The 20,949-nt window shown below is 41.2% G+C and overlaps 1 protein-coding gene across 2 annotated transcripts in view; it reads left to right on the top strand.

Annotated features, from left to right (window-relative positions):
* DNAH11 (dynein axonemal heavy chain 11) overlaps positions 1–20,949 on the top strand; it is a 315,578-nt gene that overhangs the window by 38,761 nt on the left and 255,868 nt on the right. For both annotated transcript variants that reach the window (XM_027872105.1, XM_027872104.1), the window contains exons 8-14: positions 341–508; positions 8,148–8,264; positions 14,450–14,587; positions 15,147–15,271; positions 16,319–16,514; positions 18,994–19,098; positions 19,482–19,877. In XM_027872105.1, the coding sequence (XP_027727906.1) occupies positions 341–508; positions 8,148–8,264; positions 14,450–14,587; positions 15,147–15,271; positions 16,319–16,514; positions 18,994–19,098; positions 19,482–19,877 (1,245 nt within the window). The remainder of the gene's footprint in view (positions 1–340; positions 509–8,147; positions 8,265–14,449; positions 14,588–15,146; positions 15,272–16,318; positions 16,515–18,993; positions 19,099–19,481; positions 19,878–20,949) is intronic.

The following is a 20,949-nucleotide window of genomic DNA, read 5'->3' as shown; positions in this document are numbered from 1 at the left end:
AATCTTGAAATGGAATGTATCTGGTGCTCTGAAAATTACATTTTAAGGTTTGCAATGACATATACATGTCATTATGTTATTTTATACATAATCTCATTTGATTAGAGAGGAAGTGTACTTAAAGGATAGAAAGCTAGCCCCAGAGTGAGGAAAACCTGAGGTCTGATATGTTTTGACTGTTTTCTAGTTACTTCTCTACAACAGAATCTTTATTTCCTTTTCTTTTTCCGTGTACACAGAAATGCAGGTTTTTAAAGTGTCTGATTAAATGTTGGAAATGAGCATTGGATGAGCAGTTTGTTTGAGTCTTTACCATGTTATTTATTTGTCTATTACCAAGGACATATTTTCTACAATATTGGAATTGGAGAAGCTGGAAAGACTTGAGTTTGGCGGCACCAAGGGGACTGTTCTGAATGATGAGATCTGTGAAATGAGTGCAGAATTTGCAGAGATCTGGAAGGTTTTCCAGCAGAGAACTTATGACCCATGGGATTACAACAACATGGTAATATTGTTTTCTGAGTCACATTCCAACAAATTTTTGAATAGAAGATCTGAGAAGGGTCTTAGAGACCAATCTCAACTCCAGCTCCTGAGGAAATTGATCAGTCGGCAAGCATTTATCATGTACCTGCTGTGTGCCAAGTGCTGGGTTTATCTAGACAAAAATGAAAGAGTCCTGTTCTCAAGTAGTTTACATTCTATAGGGGAAAAAAACTGAGTGAGGTCTCAGGGGTTTATTGACTTGACCAAGGTCATGTAGGTAGTTTGATGGCAAAAGCCAGGATTGGAACCAATATCTGTCCCTTTGTTTGGTTTTCTTTCTTTCTTCCTTTATCTCTTTTTTTCCTTCTTCCCTTCTTTCTTCCTTTTTTCTTTTCTTCCTTTCTTCCTTCCTTTTTTCAATTTCTCTCTTTTCTTCCTGCCTTTCTGCTTTTCTACCTGCCTTCCTTTCCTTCTGCTTTTCTGCCGCCTTTCTTACCTGGCTGGGGGTCAGCATTGCCCATTCTTCCTGCTTTTCCTTCTTCTTGTGAATCACTTGAGACTCTCTTGCCCCAGATTAAGCCTCCTTTTTCTCCTTGTTTAAGAAGTTTGTCCTCTGACTTCCCAGCCATGGTTTTTGCAGTTTGGTGAATGGCTTCTTAAATTTCTTTTTCCATTTTACCCCCACCCTTTCTTTTTCTTGGAAAGAGGGGAAAAATAAGACTTGTAATCTATTCCTTTACCTAAAGGGAAGTCATGGGTGCTGTTGCTTTTTTAGCCTCTTCTAATCTTAGATGTCTTCCAGCATCTGGGTCCCTTGGGATTTACCTGTAAGAATCCCCACAGCACTGGGTTAAAAATAGCTCCTTGTTATCAGTTGTTTGCCAAGGTCCAATTAAGTACTGAGGGAGAACAGCAAACATCTAACCTTTTGCCTCATTAAGATTCTGTAACTTCTTCATTTTATCACTTTCATTTTTAGTTTGAATTGAGCAATCTTCAGTTTCACACATTTTCCTAACATTTAAAATGTATGACAACAATAACAATAAGATGTATAGTCATATGTTTTATACAGATTAATGTAGTTTCTACACATATCATCTCATTTTATTCTCCCAATAACCCTATAAGCTTGGTAGTGAAAGTATTATTGTTTACATCTCATTTTTGGCCTGGACATGTGATGTCCTGGGTGTCTTGGTGTGAAGAATCTCTTTGCTATTATAAATTGACACACTTTCTGCAACTGATCCTCTTAGGGAGCTGCCTGGAGATAACAAGAGGCTAAGCAATGTGCCAATATGTTTTAGAGGGAGACATGAACTCAGGTCTTCTTCACTCTGAGACTGGTCTTCTATCCATTATGTGCATCTCCTCCCTAGTAAAGCAAGATGACATTTGTAAATCTCTTCGCAAAACTTAAAGCCTATACTAATGCTAGCTATTGGGCAGCCGGGGGTGCAGTGGATAGAGAGCTGAGCCTGCAGTCAGGAAGACCTGAGTTCAAACCTGGCCTCAGACACTCAGTAACTGTATGACCCTGGACAAGTCACTTAACCTACTTTACCTCAGTTTCCTCATCTGTAAAATAAGTTGGAGAAGGAAATGGCAAACCACTCTAGTATCTTTGCCAAGAAAACCTCAAATTAGATCACAAAGAGTCAGACACAATTGAAACAACTGAGCAACAACAACGATGCTGGCTATCGTTCTTATTATTCACACTCCTGTTTTTCAAATGAGGAAACTGAGGTTTAGAGAGGTTACTGTCTAGCTCAGGATAACACAACCGGTGTGAGTGGCAGAGCCAGGGCTTTACCCCAGGTCTTCTAACTCCAAGTTCCATGCTTTTCCCGTCATAGTAGTTTTGTAACAGGAAGTTATAGCCAATTTGGCCCCAAGAAAGTACAGTTACGGAGAGAACACCGAGAAGATAAAGAGGCCACATGACCTCAGCCCACTTAACCATGAAGGGAAAAGGACATGGAGCCTTTCCAAAAGGCTCCATTATTCCTTGGCTTGCCATAGGGCTATAGAGAGGGGTAGAAAACAAACCAATGATTTCAAGGGTAGAGGGACCTCCCAGTGAGTAAACTTCCTCTACCATTGCTGGTCAGCACTTTGTCAGCAATTTATCGTCCTGGAGAGTTGCCTAGATTATTGAAAGGTTAAATGACTTGCCCAGTCAATATATATCAAAGGCGGGATTTGAACTCAGGCCCTTTTGATTCTGAAGCCAGATCTTTATCCACTATGCCCCTTTCTGTCTATAATACTGTATGATACTTTTGGGGTAGGTAGGTAGGACAGTCCAGACCTAGAATTTCATTAATATGAGAAACTCTTAGAAAGGAAACTCTTGTTACCAAATGCAGTTTAGAAGAGGTTCTGAATTTAAAGTCTTAGGTGCCTGGGACACTGAGAAATTAAATGACCTACCCAGGATCACACACTCAGAATGTACCTGGGACTTAAACCCAGGTCTTCCTGGTCCTGAGGCCCACTCTCCATGTATTCTGCCAGGCTTCCTCACTTCTATGACACTCATGAGAAGCATGATTAAGGCAGTGTTTGTTTGAAATGCTATTCTCTTTTCCAAGTCCCACGCCTGGCTAACCTCAGCTGATTAATAGGTTTGAAAGCTTTGTCTTGGTGATGTTTGTGAAAAAGCTTGTCCATCACGCACAGACCTGGAATTACCGAGTGGTCCCTTATTTAGAAGTTTTCTGGGCCATTTTTACAGAATGGAGAGATTTTCTCAGGCTGTTTCCTGAAAAGAGCTTTCAGGTTCCCAAGTTATGATTAATATTGAATGAAATAGTCACTCTTGATTTAACTTCGATTTTTTCCCTAATAGACCGATAGGGAAAGGAGTAGGAAAGGTACCAAGATGAAGGATCTCTTTCTTTTGTGTTTACATTCAGCAACCATTCCAGCCTGTGCCAGGCTCTCAGCAGACTCGTCTGTTGTCCCAGATCTCAGCTGAACAAAATGTGACTGCTGTGTCGGCTCTCTGTCATGTACATAGAATAGTGCTATAAGGTTTCTCAAGGTATTTGAAATAGGGGAGGGGACCAAACACCCAGGGGGAGGATGGAAATCACAGACTTTAGCACTGCGGAAAGGGAAGGCAGTCATGACAATATCAGTAATGACCAGTCCCTATGCTTACTTGCCCATTTGACAAACACATATACACATACATCTCAAAGTGTTTGTAACTTATTCTTGTAAAGATTTCGCTGAGGTGGGAAAATGGGCATATGATGAAAGCAACTGGCAGGCTTTTGCAAATGATATTTATAGCAGCCCACATCTTGGTAGACACATAAGTGACAGAAAGAAATAGAGATGACAAGATTCCACCATATTGTTGATGGTTCCAGGTTATTGCTGGATGACTATAAATGAGTATTTAGTTCAGTTGAGCAGAATATGTCTTGAAGAGGTCTCCTCCAAGAAAGGGGGGCCCATGAATGTGTGAAACACTTTCAATGCTGAGCTGAGGAGTTTGCCTTAAGGCACCAGGGAGACGCTGAGGATTTTGAAGCTGAAGAGTGACAAGGTCAGACTATGTGGCAGGTGATTGGAGTGGGGATAGATTTGAGAATGGGACACCAGTTAGGAAGCTATTGTAGTCATCTGGGCCAGAGGTGAGGCCAACTTGAACTAAGGTGGTGGCTAGGTGAATGAAGATGGAGGGATAGATGCAAACGATGTAGCAGAAGCAGAATTGTTAAATCTTGGCGACTAATTGAATATGAGGGATGAGGGAGAGATAAGAGTCAAAGATAAATCTGAGGTTATGGACCAGCACACCTGGGAGGATGCTGGTGCCCTCCACAGCAATTGGGAGTACTGGAGGCTGAGTTTTACAAAGTTCTTATATTCAATGATCTCTTTTGACTCTGGAAATGCTAGAAAGTAAGGAAAAGGAAGAGTACTTAGCCAAGGAAAAACCCTTTTAGATATATTCCTGAGGATAAGTCCTTGTGCCCTTTAGCTTCAGGATCTCCTCTCTCCTCTGTTGATGGCCTTTCTTTCACTGCCCCCAGGTCTCCTGCCTCCTCACTGGGAAGGGAAAAACTCCCAAGTGTACCAGCCCCAAGAGTTAAAATTACTTCAGGAACCACCGCATTACTGCTAGGTTGGAGCCTTTGGTAATTAGGTCCCATCGAATACTTCTCTCTTCAGAGTGCTGGTCAACTCCCCAATTAGCCCCTCTGTCTCACACAATGAAGCAGGAAAGACACACATCAGTTCCTTCACAACGGGATGTTCAATTAATCAACATTTCTCAAGCACCTACTATGTGCCAGGCACTGTGCTTAAGTGTTGGGGACACAAAAAGAAGCAAATGACAGTCCCCATCCTTAAGGAGCTCACAATCTAATGGAAAGAGTCTAGCATTTCATTTTGTTGAACAATCAACAAAAATGCTTACGAGGACTTTTGCCCACTGGTTTCTCATGAATCTGTGGTGCTGATGATCAACGGTTTGTAGTGTTTCCTTTTTGGAATGTGAAATTTTCTCCTTGTGCTGAAAAACAAGGCTCCAGGATAGATGCTATCAACCAAGTCAAACAGCCCTTTCCTCCCAAGCCAACCAAGTGTTTACTCAGCCCTTTCAAGAATGTTCCAGGATCTCAGGTCAGCAAGTCTTGTGTGAGGCTGAGATACACTAGACTTGTTCAGACTTGTTGGGGAGGGTCTGTTTTCAAAGACCTAATGGCATATGAATGAAAAGGAATGTTTGTACTGATTTAGAGGAAATGGAAACTTCTTCCTTGATGCTGAATATAAATAAAACAAACCCTGGTACTTCATCCTTTCTGCTGTGGGCATCCAGGGCAGCAGAGATTAGAATTCCAACTGATGGGGGGCACTTCTCAGAGTCCATGTGAGCATTAACCTGTGAATATTGGGTGTGTATATTTTTTCTCCCCCAATAGCATGGAAGCTCTCAAGGGGCAGGGACTAGCTTGCCTGTACATCCCTACCATCTAGAGCAAGTGGCCTGGCATACAGTAGATGCTTCATAAATACATGATGGTTGATTAATGGATTGGGTAAAGTTAGTCACTAAGCATTTATGAAGCACCTGCTATGTACCAGGTACTGTGTTAATAGCAGTTTCAGCAATAAACCTATTTCATGGGGAGGGCAAATTTGAGTTGTAGCTTGGGGTCCCCACCCCAATTTTTGAAGTCTTAGTCCTAAAAGGGTGTGGGAAGACCTTTTGTTCCTTTGAGGCTCTGGATCAGAAGCTGCTTCAAGGTGGAAAAGATTTCATTTTTGGTTTCTATATTCCTTACACTGAACACAGTACCTGGGTGCATAGCAGGCACTTATTATGTGTTTGTCAGTAAACAAGCATTCATTATGCACTTACTGTGGGCCAGGGACGATGCTGAGCATTGGGGATACAAAGAAAGCAAAAAATATGGTCACTGCCCTTGGGGACCTCGCCTTCTAATGGTGGTGGGGAGGGCGGAGATGCCATGTGAAAAATTGTGTGGGTACAAGATACATTGTTGTTTGGTCATTTTTCAGTCATAGCTGACTTCATGATCTCATTTGGGATTTTCTTGGCAAAGATACTGGAGTGGATGGCCATTTCCTTCTCCAGCTCATTTGACAGATCAGGAAACTCAGGAAAACAGGGTGAAATGAGTTGCCCAGGGTCACACAGCTAGTGTCCGAGGCCAGATTTGAGCTCAGGAAGAGGAGCCTTCCATACTCTGACCTGACACTCTATCCACTGCTCAGCTGACTATATATACATACACATACACATACATACATGTCTTTTTTATATACACACATATGAGAATTACATGCATAAAACCCATACATAAATATATACACACAGTGTAAATGGGAAGTAATTTCAGAAGGGAAGGAAGCAGGGATTGGGGGAAGAGGCCAGGAGGGGCCCCTGCACAAGCTGGGATCTGAGCTGAGCGTTGTTGAATGTGGGCACAGAGCATAAGCACCAGCAGGTTGTGCCAAGATTGGTATGATGCCCCGAAACAACAGTTTTAAATGTGGGCCTGTCAGTGTTCACACAGACTCTCCATCATGATATGTTTTTGAGGCACCTTAACTATTAAAGTGCTGACTGATTTGTAGAGGGGTTGCAACCTGTCTTGTTGGAGGGAGCATCCACCTCTGTGAGTTCTGGGGTCTTGGAGCAGCAGAGTTTTTGAGTGTATCAAAGTAATGGTGAATTATCTAGGTGAGTCTGAATTTTAGGATTCACTCTTAGATATAAAAAAAAAAATACAAATCTACGTGTTTTTTGTAGGATGTCTGTCCTAAATAAAAATGGTGGAGATACTAGCGTAAGAGAGAATGAAGTTAGATTTTCAAATGGCAGTGAGGATAAAGCTGCAAGTAGAAGAGGATTTTGTTGTTGCCGTTGAAGCTTTTCTTTATTTTAAAGCGTGATTCAATTACTCGTCTCATGCCATATTTGGGCAGAGGGTGAGGACTGGTTGGGAATGTGGCCTGTGGGTTCATTCGCCTGCTGGGGTTGCTTGTAGGCCTGTGAGCCACAAAGCGATGGCTTGTCCATCTGAGGACAGAGCTGCTTCATCAGGGAGCCTGGGAGCCTGAGAACCTAGGCTGTGGGACCTATGAGCTCTCTTCTAAGCTGGGAGGCAGAGTATGTTCTGCCCATTGGACCCTCTCCCATCATTGTGGGCCTAGGTTAGTGAAAAGAACCCTAGCTTTGGAGCTGAGACCTAAGGTTATGCCCAGGCCTGCCCCTTCACCAGCTGTCACCTTGGACGGCCTGTCTGAACCCCAGCTCCTTCTGTACAATGGGAGCAATAATACTTGTAAGTCAGGGGCAGCGTGGAGTAGGGGTCGGGAAGGCCTGTGTTCATGTCCTGTCTCTGACACATACCAGAACCAAATGTGACCTTCATTAAGTCCCTTATACCTCGTAAGGTCATGGGCAAGTCTCCAAGATTTTAATTGCATATGAGTGGCTGGTCTGCATAGGCAGAGGAAGCTGTCACATTTTGCGTTTTCTACACCAATTAAATCACAAGTTCACATATATATGTAGCACACATATATAGTATATATAGTATACATATATAGTATAGTATACTATATATAGTATACTTATATGTATAACCATATATGTGTGTGTTCACCTGTGTGTTTCTGTAAGATCTTTGAGGGCAGGAATTATTTCATTTTTATCTTCATATCTCCAGGGCCCAGCATGGTATCTAGTACTCATGTGGTACTCAATGCCTGCTTATTGATTAATAGATTAAATGCGATCATGAGAAGCCATGTGGGAGAGTAGATAGAGGATCTATGGACTTGGGAGTCAGAAAGATGTGGGTTCAAAGTCTGTGGCAGACTCTGCCTTAATCTCTCTGAGCTTCATTTTCTTCATCTACAAAATGGGGATGATAATAATAGCACTTACCTCACCAGGTGATTGTGAGAATCGCACATTAAGTACTTTGTAAATCTTAAAGTGGGATGCAAATTTCAGGTGTGATCGTGAGTATGTAGATGTCTTGGCTATTCTTTATCGAAATGGTGGTATCAAAGGAAAAAAAAGGCATAAGTTGAAGCCCATGTGGTTGCTGAGGTTTCACTCCCAACTTCATATATAAGTTTCCATTTTCCAGGAATTTGAAGAGGATTATACTGAGTTCAAGGCTAAAATTCTGGACTTCGACAGAAGGCTTGGCACTGTCCTCTGTGCAGGTTTCCTTGACTGCTCAGGCTTGGAATCAGCATTTAAGGTTAGTACTGGCGTCCGATGATCAGCCAAAGCTATTTTAATTGTTAGGGGAAGATAAAATCATCAATAATTTAATCCAATCAACATTCATTAAGAACCAACTCTATGTTGGGCACTGTGTTAGCTCTGGGGATACAATTAAGAAAAAGAAAACCAATTCCTGCCTTCAAGGAACTTACAATCTAACTGAGGGAGATGGGGAACAACATACATCCTAGATTTAGAACTGAAAAGGAAGGACCTTAGCGGTCAGTGAATCTAACTTATCATTTTACTTTTTTAATATAATTTTATTTTTTTTTCTTTTCAACTTTACAGTAAGTCAGGTATTTCCATCTAGACAATAGAAAAGAAGGTTGTACGTGAAAGTATGAATTTCTGTTGTGTCCAGTTTGATTTTCTTTCGAAATAGAAAATAAACTCAATATATGACTTTCAAAGACCTTCTGCTCATTGGTACTCCATTCTAGCCCTTCTTATGTGCATTAAAAAGGCTTCCCTGTTCTTCCCCTCACCACCACCATCCTTCTGTTCTTCCTTCTTTTTCTCCCTATCCCTACACCCTACTACATATTGAAAAAAGAAAACTCTTGTAATGAAGGGTTCCAAGTGGAACAAGTGAAGGCCAGCAGAACAAATCCCCACAGTGGCCATGTCTGAAAATGTGTCTTTTTCTCCACCTTGTGTCCGTCCCTCAGGATGGTCAGGAGGTGAGCAGTACGAGTCATCGTAGGTCCTCTGGAGACACGGTTGGTCATTGCACCATCAGAGTTCTGAAGTCTTTCAGTTCTTTGCCTTAATAGTGTTGTTGTTATTGTATGCATTGTTCTCCTGGGTCTGTTCCCTTCACTCTGCATCTGTTCATACAAATCTTCCCAGGCTTCTCCAGAACCGTGCCTTCCATCATTTCTTATGGCACAATAACGTTCCATTGTATTCACATGCCAGGATTTGTTCAGCTAGTGTCCGTTTTGTGGCTACCCTTTAGTTTTCAGTTCTGCACTCTAACACAAGAGCTGCTAGAAATATTTTTGTACATATGGATCCTTTTCCTCTCTCTCTGATTTCTTTGAAGTATACAGCCCCTTCATTTTACAGATGAGGAAACTGAGGCCCAGAGTTAAGTGACTTGCCCACGATCACACAATTAAGTGATTGAGGCAAGATTTGAATCCAGATCTTTCTGATCCGAGTCCAGCATCCCGTTCTTCACACCACACTGCCTCTGAATCAGTTTCGTTCTTTATCCAGCATTGTTTGCCTATTTCTCCTTTACTTAATCAATTAACCAATTAATCAACAAATATTCATTAAGTGCTTACTATTTGCCAGGCATTCTTCTAAGTACTAGAGATACAAAGAAAAAGCCCAAAGCAGCCCTTGCCCTCATGGAGTTTACATTCTAACAGGGAGAGAACATGTACACAAGTAGGAACATAAAAGATCCATACTGACTATAGATGGGAGATAACCTTAGGGGGAAAGAATGCACCAGAAGCTGGGGGGCCTGTGAATGGCACACGTTGAATGATAGTCTAATAAAGCATCAAGCTTGTCCCAGGAAAAGTTATTTTTAGAACATCAGTGCATTGAACTTTGCTGAGATGCCCAGGATTTTAATCTTCCAATTAAATTTTAGTAAAATTTAGTCTGTCTCAGGACCCACAGAGAAAAGCCAGGACCCTCCCTAATAGAAGACATCTGCATGCTCTTGCCAGGGTCACATTTGAGCTTTCCTCTATTTTTTTTTAATTCTTGTTCATCAATGTTGGGGTCTCATGCTCAGCATATGTCTCTCAGTTTGGGCACCAAATGGAGGAAAAAGTATATAAAAGGAAATCAGTATCTCCTAGTGGGGGAAAAAAACATTGTGAAGACCCAACAATTTGAAAGCTTGATGGAAAAGGGAACAGGGAAACAGGGCAGAGCTGGCACAAAATAAAAACCAATTTGAAGGGTACCCTGGAAGTGACTCCAAAGCTTAACTGTGTCAGAGGGAGAAAGGCAGCTAGACGTCCGGGACCATTCATGACCATGCCCAGAGAGGACAGGGATATAGTAGGGAGAACAGTGAAGATGGAAATAACTTATTTGAAGATAAGCAGGAGGGTCCCACTTCCAAAGTATCTTTTGAAGTGGAAAAGTCCAAGTAACAGATCCTAGATCTTTGCAACTAAGTAAATGTAGATTTGTTATGAGACCTAGATGATGGATCCAGGGAAGAGCGCCAAAGAACTGCAGGGTGAAATTGCCAAAATGTTGGCGAGAATGTGTATCTTGTAATGATGTAAACTCCATGAGGAAAAGGGTTGCTTTTGGCTTTTTCTTTGTATCTTGTAACAAGTGTACTGAGTACGCTAGATGCTTAATTAAAGCTTTTCGAATTAAATTGAATGCTTATAGTGTTGTGGATTTAGCAAGAAGGTTCTTCATTTTGTAGATAGGGAAACTGAGGCCCAGAGAGGTGAAGTGAATTTTCCAGGGATCTAACAGGTAGCAAATACCATGACGTTTTCTTCACCTGTTTTTGCCCTCCTCTCTGCTGGGCACATACTAAGTGATTAATAAATGATGGTTGCCTTGACTTTCTACCAAAAGGAGAGAAGCGTGCTTTATCTTCTGTTCCTTGAGACCAAAACTGGTCATTACAATTGCATCACCATCAGGCTGCTTTTTAATATTCTTCTTATTTAAAACTTTCCTCTATTGAAGGCTTTGAGTAGTGGCACTCTTTCTTTACTCTGCATTAGTTCATATAAACTTTGCCATTTCTTTCCTTGATTCCTTATGTTTGTCATTTTTTACTGCACACTAATATTCCTTTCTATTCATCTGCCATAACTGCTTCATTCACTGCTCAGTCAGTCTATGAGCATCCCCTTTGCTCCTAGTTTTGGGCTACCCAAAAGAGTGCTGTTATGAGTATTTGAGCAGATGGGGGACCTTTCCCTCATTTCCTCCTTGGAGTACGTGCCCAGCAGTGGTGGCATAAGTGGCTCAAAGGATGAGATGAGCTTATGCTAGGTACATTGTGCACTTTGATGTGGGCCTCTCAAACATCTCCAGGAAGCCTTCCCTTGTGAGAGCTTGTCCTTGTGATCAGAGGTTCAATGAGTGTTTGGAAACTCAAGGCTGGTGATAAATGTTTCTTTCCATGATTACAGCAAACACTTCTTGTATTCTCTTGGAAGGAGTGTTTACCTTGGGGTTTGAATACTAAACACAAACCTTACAAAACAATAGTTGGGTGGAGAAAGTTAATCATTGATGGCATGTAATTACATTTCCATCTTAGTTTACATCCTTTCTTCTAGGGTGTGTGGCTGGTTCTTTTTCCAGTGAGTTTAGCTGATGAGTAGTATCAGACAGTTTGGGGGTTTTTTCATTGTTTTGTGTAATGGCTAGGGATCTGGCCTTGGAGCTTGGAAGACTTCGGTGTAGATAGATATTTTTTTTTAGCAAAAACAAGTTCATGGACTACAGATTAGGGGTTCCTGATCTAGGAGTCCCCTATGGCAATAACATCACAGGTCTAGCCCCCCTATCCTTATGCTTATTCATCTTCAATCTTTTAAATACTCCAAGAAAGAAAGTGAAGCCTCATTCACCTCCCCTTCTCTCCCTGTTACTCCATGTACTCAACAAAAATGGCAGCCTCATTAGAACAACATGCCAGGTGTATTACCCACTCTCTCAGGAAAGAGATGTTGTGCTGAGTTTCTACTCCCCAAATAAAATGGCACCTTAATTCCAAGAGATGCAGATGGCATGAGCATGGTGTGGGGGGACGTGCTGGGGCTGGAAGGCAGGAGGCTTAGGTCCTCACCTTTTTACCTTATGCTCACTTGTTTCTTGACCTTGAACGGGTTGGTCTCTGGAACTGCTTCCTTCTCTAGAACAGGGCTTCTTAAACTTTTTCCACTTGGGACCCCTTTTCACATTTTGGCCCCATTCATTGTGATGCATGGCCTGAGGGCATGCACAGTGCAAAACGTGCATGCCTTGTGTTTAGAACCAAAGCTACAGTGAAGTTGCATGGGCAAGCACTGCCATAAACACCTTGGATTCATTACGCATTTGATTCTGAATTAGTTTTTGGTCATTGTGCATTCAGAAACCTTTCACTGTTGCCAAATTTTTCACCACCCCTGTGGGGTCATGATCCTCAGTTTAAGAAACACTGGTCTAGAAGATCGTGGGGTCATAGAGGCACCTAAGAGTCCATCTAATCTAAGACTTCCATTTTACAGATGAGTAAACTGTGGTCCAGGGGGAGTTAGGTGTACTTCCCAAAGTCATGGAGGTAGGAAGCATCAGAGTGGAATCTGAACCTGTTTGCTGACCGTCTAGCCATGCTCATCTCATAGTATCCTGATGCCCTCTAATTTGGTGATTTGGTAGATATCATACTATAAAGTCAATGAAATATGCATGCACAACAGCCCTCTGGGTCGCTGGTGCCGTTTCATATCATGACCAAGTGGAGGAGCACTGCTGAATTCCGAATACTGAGGACTGTTCACATCTATAGTTAGTGCTTTAAGGTTTACAAAGTGATTTCCTTACAACAGCCTTGTGAAGTAGGTAATGCCTTACACAGAGGAGGAAACTGAAGCTCAGAGAGATTGATACTTGCTTCGGGCCCCAGGGCTTTCAAATGGCAAAGCCCAGATTTGAACCCTGGCTTTGTTTCTCACTCCAGGGCCTGTGCTGTGGGTCTTGAGTCTAGAGACCAAAAACACAAGTGGCAAATTCAGGAAGCTGGGTTTTGTTGATAATTGTAATCTCGAAGCTCATTTGTTTAAGTAAGAGGCTCTACTTAAGCTAAGAAAAGTCATTTCAGATTTCACAGCTGCTAGTCAAATGTGCAATGCGAAGCTTTTGTCTTTCCCAGGAGCTCCTAAGCTCCAGGGGAACCTGTGAAGACCTTGTCAACTCCTGTCTGGCAGTCTCATCCTGGCCTGGGCAGGCAGGGCCCTGGGCTCTTGAGAAAAGGGTCAGTGGAACCCAAACTCTGGCAGCAGGTGAGGCCTGGAGGATGGGTCCACTTAGCACTCCATGTCCGCATCCACTGACAGGGCTGGCCAAGTTGAGAGACTCATCACTAGCTTGGCCAGAGGCTGGTGAATTATTTGGCCAAGAAATTCTTGAAAGCCCCAAGATGGGATTATGGGGTCCCAGAATCATCAATGTTGAGCAGGAAGCGACCTCAGAAGTCAGCTGGTTCATTGTGATCTCCTTGAGGGCAGAATCTACTTGTTTTTTCACTTTGTGTCTTCCACACTTAACACAGTGCTTTGCACATAGTCAGCCCTCATTAAGACCTCCCTGAACCAAAGAGTAGTGATCTGTATTGGTGCACAGGTCACCCCACAAAGGCATAAATCAGAGAGTTGTGGAAGATGAAGGGAGATCAGAGAGCATCAAACCCAACCTCCTCATTTTAAAGATGAGTAAACCAAGACCAAGAGGAAAAAGTGACTTGCCCAAGCTCATAAATCTGGCCATAATTCTGTGCCCACTTCTTAGACACTATAAAGTATATACAGATTGCGTTGGGTGCACTGGAATGAATCTATCCCCACTTTATTCCTTTATTCTTTTAACTTATACATCACATCCCTCCACATACATTTCCTTTCTGTTAGCGAATTGGATACAAGATACTTTCTGAATGTAGCCTTTTCATACTTGGGAAAATACAGACACTGTCTTAGTCCACAGTTTCAATAAACAGCACAGCATCTGTCTCTTAGTAGGGCAGCAAGGCAGTGGATGGTCAGTCCCTTTGGCACAGGTTGTGGTATACCTCTGATGCCTTTTGCTTTTGTTGGAGCAGAGGAAGTACGTGGCTAACTTTGAATCCTGGTGACTACTTTTCTTGGAAACCTAAAAAAATCATTAGGAACTTAAATGACCATTTCCATATACATAGCAGAACCCCGATGAGAGGATTCTCTAGGAAACCCTGAGTCTCCGTTTCTTTGTGGTCATGTTTTCATCCCTGCATGTAGACACTGAAATACTGGGGAGAAACAAAGAACCCCGATTCTGTTAGCTTTGGGGGGGATCACAATGAGATGGCTATGATTATGCTTGTGCCAGAGTTTTAGCAGGAAATTAGGAAATTGCTTGGGTGTGTTACAAGGCCTGGATCTTCCTTTAATTTGGATTTTTGTTTAATAGCTCTTGTTCATATTTGGGAATTTTCTGGTGAAACCAGTTGTCATGGACATTTTCAGCCCTTACTATAAGAAGTTGTTGCAAATGTTTCATGAGGAGCTGGACCAGTGTAAGCACCTGTACAGTGAGCACTTGAAGCAGGCAAGTGTTAAAATCCCTGAGTTTCCCTGAGATTACTTCTCGATGTCCATGGGGCGGGGGTGGGGGTGTGGGGGTGGAGAGAGAACTTTCTGAAGCAAACATAGAGGATGACAGTGTACCCCGCCTAGGTCTTCTGATAATCCATTCAAGCCACATGCTTTTGTATCTTTGGGCTCTTCAAAGAGAAGGACGTTTGACAAATGGAATTTGCAGAGAGACAGACTAAAGCTTAATATAAGGAAACACTTTCTAACAGTTGATGGCATGGGCTTCTTTGGGAAGTAGTGAGCCTCCTGTCACTGGAGGTCTTCAAAGGCTGGATGACCACATTTTGGGGAGATTGTAGAAGGGGCTTTTGGTCAGCTACAGGTTGGACCAGATCGCCTCTGAAGCCCCTTTCCACTCTGACATTCTGGGATAGTCTAGAACTGAAAGTACTTACTTCTGATTTAAGGCATTTCCCACTAACTGGCATAACAGAAGAGAAAGAGGAGGCCTAAAATGTTTGAGTCACATTAGTTGACTGGACTTCCCCCCCCCCAACTCTTCCTATACACAGGTTGAAATAGGGAATCCAGTTCTCAATAAGAATATGCCATTTACCTCAGGAAATCTTAAATGGGCCAAGGAAATACGCGACCGCCTTGACGGATTCTGGTCCAACTTGGTGCATCTTCAGCATCCGTAAGAAATTCATATTTTAGGGCTTAATGGGCAACAGAATCCCAGCAAGCCTGGTGGGATGATGTGAGTGTGAGTGAGCTGATATTAATTCTCAGACTAACAGTAAAATGAATAACTGGCATTAACAAATGCTTTGATTTTGCTAAGTCCTTTTATTATCTTATTTGATCCTTACAATAACCCTGGGAGGCAGCTGCTGTAGTGACGCCTATTTTACAGGTGAAAGAACTGAGGCACATGAATATTAAATGATTTGCCCAGGATCTCACAGCTATTAGGTGTTTGAGGCAGAATTTGAACTCGAGTCTTCCTGACTGTAGGTCCAATACATATCCACTGTGCCAACTAGTTGCCATACTTGGGAAGAGTCCACCAATCCTATGGATTCTTCCACATAATTTCTCTCATTGTCTTAAATGAAATTAATGTGCTTTTCAGACTTTAAAGTGCTTTATGAAAACCAGCTCTTCTTTCTTTCTTTTTTTCTTCTCCTTCTTTCTTCTTCCTTTTTTTCTTTTTCCTTCTCTCTTCTTTCTTCTTCCTTCTTCTTTTCTCATTTTTCCCTCCCTCCCCATCCTCTAGGACCATTTTAACACCTTTCTTAATTTCTCTGTTCCCATATGAATGTGGTTATTTCCTCATTTTTCCTTTTTCCCTTCTGTTGCTTGCTAAAAGTTTTTTAAAATAATTAATAAATTAATTTTAAACTAAATTAAAATTAAAAATAATTAATAAATTAATTTTAAATTAAATTAAAATTAAAATTAATGAAATTAATTTTTAATTAAATTAAAATTAATAAAAAATAATTTTTCTGTGCATTTCTTTGTTTCTTATTTTAAACTCTGCTCTGAAGGGAACCTAAGTCTCTTCCTTTTGCATGGTAAAATGTTTCATTGGCTTCAGAAATATTGACATGTGTGATCTGGTCAAAGCAATTTTTTTCTATGAATGCTTTTCTAAATTTTGACATTTTAAGGATTATAGAATGATTAAACAATACTGTTTTACTCTGTCAAATAAAGGTTTAAAATCATTTCCATACAGGATCTTGGAAGGACCTGATGCTATATTACTACATCAGAAGTATGTAGAAATGCTCGATTTACTTGACCAATTTGGGGATTGTATCTATGCAGAATGGAAAAGTACGGTGGATGAAATCTGTGAATTCAATTTGAACCAGCCGTTGATAAAACACAGTGCTGCTCACGGTCTCCTTAGTGTCAATTTTGATCCAAAGGTACGGTTGATTTTTAAAAAAGGACATCTTACATTAATTAAGCAAATAGTTATTAAATACATAGTGTATATAAAGCTCCATGCTAAGTACCAGGGCAAATGCAAAGTGCGGATAAGAGTTGGCTTCTGCCATCATGTAGTTGACATTCTAGTCGTGGGTAATGTGACATAAATGCAGATGATGATAATAATAATAATGAGCTGGTATTTGCATACTGCTTTATAGTTTGCAAAACACTTTACAAATATCTCATTTGACCCTCACAACAACCCTGGGAGGTAGGTGCTATTATTACTCTGATTTTGCAGAAGGAAATTGAGGCAGACAAAAGTTAGGTGACTTACTCAGGGTCATACAGTTATGAAGTATCTGAGGTTAGATTGGAACTCGGGTCTTCCTGACTCCTGTAAGCAAAGTGGGTTTGAGGTCTGAGGGATGAGGACATTTCTAGCCAGAAGGATCAGGAAAGGCTTCGAGAAGGATGTGGCCTTTGAGATGACCTTCAGAGAAACATTGGAACTTCAATAAGCAAAGTGGAGCATGGAGGGCATTCCAGGAAGAACAGCATAAGCAAAAGTAAGGAGGTGGGAAAACTCAAGGTGTGTGTTTGGCAGGGTAGGAGGAGCAGTTTAACCGTAGCATAGAGGGTACGGAGACAGCACATTGGAGGTAACTGGAAAAGTAGGATAGCATAAAATTCTGACCCGTTTGAATGTCATGAACAGGATTTTGAATTTTAGTGTGCAGTCAATTGAACTTTAGCTAGAAGTGAATTATTAAAGACTTTGAAACAAAGGATTTCACACGACCAGGTATTTGCATAAAGAAGATAGTTCTGGCAGCGGTATAAAACATGGACTGAAGGATGGAAGACCTGCTTGGAAGGGGTGGCAATAGTCTAGGCAGGAGGGAATGAAGATCCGGCCAGGACCACAGCACTGGGAGGTGAGAGGAAGACACAGACACAAGGGATAGCGTGTGGGATTCAGTCACTGCTCGGACGTGAAAGATGAAGGACAAGGAAGAGTCGAGGGAGGGCCCCTGGGGTTCCACGATGGGAGACTGGGCAAGCTGCGATCCCCGAAAAGAAACAGTGAGGTCAGAATGAGAAGCACTTTGTGGGGAAGGATAATCAACTCTGAATTGTAAAATAGGCCTTTTCTTTATTATCTTTCCAAGATATTCACTTTTCATTCTGATAAATGACTAAATATGAAAGTAAATTAAAATGTCTGTAGCAAATCTTGCATTAATAATTCTTTTTAAAAGCTGTTACCTGACATTCACTGGCTTGATGTGTGTGTGCATCTGTAACTATTTACAAAATGAAATTCTGAATTTGAACCAATATCTACCAGAGGATAAGGCCTGGATGTGGGATTTCATTGATTTAATGGGAACTCCCAGAGTGGGAAACTCTCTTTACCAACACAAGTCAGAAAGGTCTCTGAAACTTACAGTCTTGGTGTTGCCTAGTGCACTGAGAGCTTAATGACTTTTCCAGAACCAGTGATTTGATGCTGCCATTATGTGTCATAGGCAGGTTGATCTCAGGCCTCCCTGACTTCAGTGCTTTATCTGCTGTAGCAGAGGGTGTGTGTGTGTGTGTGTGTGTGTGTGTAAGTAAAATCTAGGATTTAGGGAATCGTAGACTCATAGGGCTTTTTCCACCTAGGAAAGTATATAAGATCTGGCAGGAACTTTTTGTCCAATGTCTTTATTTTACCAACGAAGCTTATAATAATGATAATTAGGATGATAATTATCATAACTAACATTTATATAGCACTTTGAGTTTTGTTAAATACTTCACAATTATCTCATTTTATCCTCATAACAATCCTAAGAGGTAGGTGCTTTATTAATCCCATTTTACAGATGAGGAAAGTGTCAGACTGTGGTTAAGTGACTTGCTCAGCTAAATGTCTGAGACTGAATTCAAACTTAGGTCTTCCTGACTCCAGGCCCAGTTCTCTCTCTACGAGGCACCCCTTAGTTACCTATGAGGGTCTAGCATGGTATCAATGAAAGACACAGGAAAACCTAGTTTTGCTGTAGTTTGTTTATTTAAATTAAATTCAACAAACATTTATTAAGATCTATTGTGTGCCAGGCACTATGCTAGGCACTGAGAATACAAAGACAAAAATGAAAAACATCCCTTGCCCTCAAGGAACTTACATTCCCAATGACTTCACAGGTGGACCTGGGCAACCACTTGATTGTTACTCAATGCTATTCCATGCTGACTTTGTTCTCCTCACCTTTAGACAATGTAGAGGAGAGTATGATACAGAAATGGAAGTCTTTTCACAGATAGATTTTTGTGTCACATTGGTACCTCTTAAGATAGAGGACCCCAAGAAAAATTGTCTAAGTCCTTCCTTTTTTAATAAATGCAAATAAATCATTCTCTCATCGCAAAATCTCTTTCTATGAAATATTACAAAGAGGGTTTTCCCCAATTTTTGTATTCTAGCTCGTGGCTGTATTGAGAGAAGTGAAATATCTCCTGATGCTGGAGAAATCAGATATTCCAGAGTCCACCTTAGCCATCTATGAAAAAAGAAACATTTATTTAAAGGTTTGTGTCTTCAGGTGTTGGAACTTCTGATGGAACTTCTGTAAAGGGACATCTTGGATTGGAATGCAATTATGTCTGGGGACTTTTTAATATGTGCTCATAGATAAATGCTGCTGCTCTGGAGCCTCAGTGGGGCTGTTCTCTCCAGTGGTGTGGAGTGCAACCTACCCATCTACACCTGCCCATGTCCTACTGTAAAATCCTCTGTGGGAGACCACTTAATATCCCAAAGGTTCTCCCCTCATATTTTTATAGCCACTAAACTCTCTGAAGCCAGACTCAAAACCAGGTCTTCCTGATTTCAAGTTCAGCACTTTATTCACTCTGCCAACTTGTCTCTCATGATGGTTTCCTCTAACATTTGCTTTTCTGCTTCTGTTCAGTACGTTAGAAGTCTCGAGCTACTTGTTCAGGGGTATAATAAGCTGAAACTAAGCCTTCTGGAGGTCGAGCAGCCTCTGATAGAAGAGGAGTTAATGGCCATAGATGGCCAGCTCCAGGAGGCAGAGAAATCATTCACCTGGCATTCACCTGACTGTTGGGACTACATGGAGAAGGTGAAGGTGGATGTCTTCGAGCTGCAGCAGAGAGTGGAGCAGACTCAGGAAAATGTCAAACTAATCCAGCGGATCATGAAAACTTGGACTGAGCACACCCTCTTTTCTCTGCGAGATCACAGAAAAGAAGCATTTTTTAGTTTGGAGGGCAAAGGAGACATGTTCGCTAGGAAATACAGAATTATCCAAGAAGGTGGACACCATATACACACTTTAGTAGAGGTGAGCAATGCTCTAGAAATTAGAGGGAATTTTTTTCCTGAGATTACTCCTAATTTCTTTTTTTATTTTAATTTTTTATTTAGTATTTTATTTTTTCCCAGTTACATGTAAAAACAATTTTTAACATTTGTTTTTAAAATTGAGTTGCAAATTGTCTCTCTTTCTCCCTCCCCACCCCACCCCCCACCTCGAGAAGGCAAGCAATTCGGTATAGGTTATACATGTGCAGTCATGCAAGACATATCCATAATAGTTATGTTGTGAAAGAAAACATAGACAAAAAAAAAAACTCAAGAAAAATAAAGGAAGTAAAATTTTTAAAAATCTACTTCAATCTGTGTTCAGACACCATCAGTTCTTTCTCTAGGGATGGATAGCATTTTTCATCATCAGTCCTTCAGAGTTGTCTTGGATCAATGTATTGCTGAGAAGAGTTAAGGCATTCACAGCTGATCATCTTACAATATTGCTGTTCCTTTGTACACGGTACATTTCACTTTGCATCAGTCCATACAAGTCTTTCCAGGTTTTTCTGAGAGCATCCTGCTCACTCCTAATTTCTTTAGAAAAAAGTTAATCAGTAACAATAGCTAACATTTATCTAATGTTTTAAGGTTTTCTAAGTACTTTACAGATTCTAAAAGTTAGAGGTGATTTTTCCCCAAGCTCCTAATTTCTTTAGGAAAAAGCCAATTGGTCCTTGAATAATGATAACTTAGCTTTATCTAGTGTTTTAAGGTTTTCTAAGTACTTGATAGATATTTCTCTTTAGATCTAGCATTCATGATGTAACTGCCATGTTTGTTTGTTTTTTTGTTGTTTGGTTGTTTTTTTTTGTTTTTTTTTTTACTAAGCAATGGGGTTAAGTGACTAGCCCAAGGTCACACAGCTAGTAAGTGTCAAGTGTCTGAGGCCAGATTTGAACTTGGGTCCTCCTGATTCCATAGCTGGTGCTCTATCCTCTGCGCCACCCAGTTGCCCCATGTACCTGCCATGTGGCAGGCACTGTTTACGGAGTAGGAATACCAAGATAAAAATGAATCGGTCCTTGTCCTCAAGAAGATTACATTCT

The sequence above is a fragment of the Vombatus ursinus genome, unplaced genomic scaffold (assembly GCF_900497805.2).
Source record: "Vombatus ursinus unplaced genomic scaffold, bare-nosed wombat genome assembly UNPS02014799.1, whole genome shotgun sequence".
Lineage (NCBI taxonomy): Eukaryota > Metazoa > Chordata > Mammalia > Diprotodontia > Vombatidae > Vombatus > Vombatus ursinus.
This window is presented reverse-complemented; position numbering and strand designations above follow the sequence as displayed.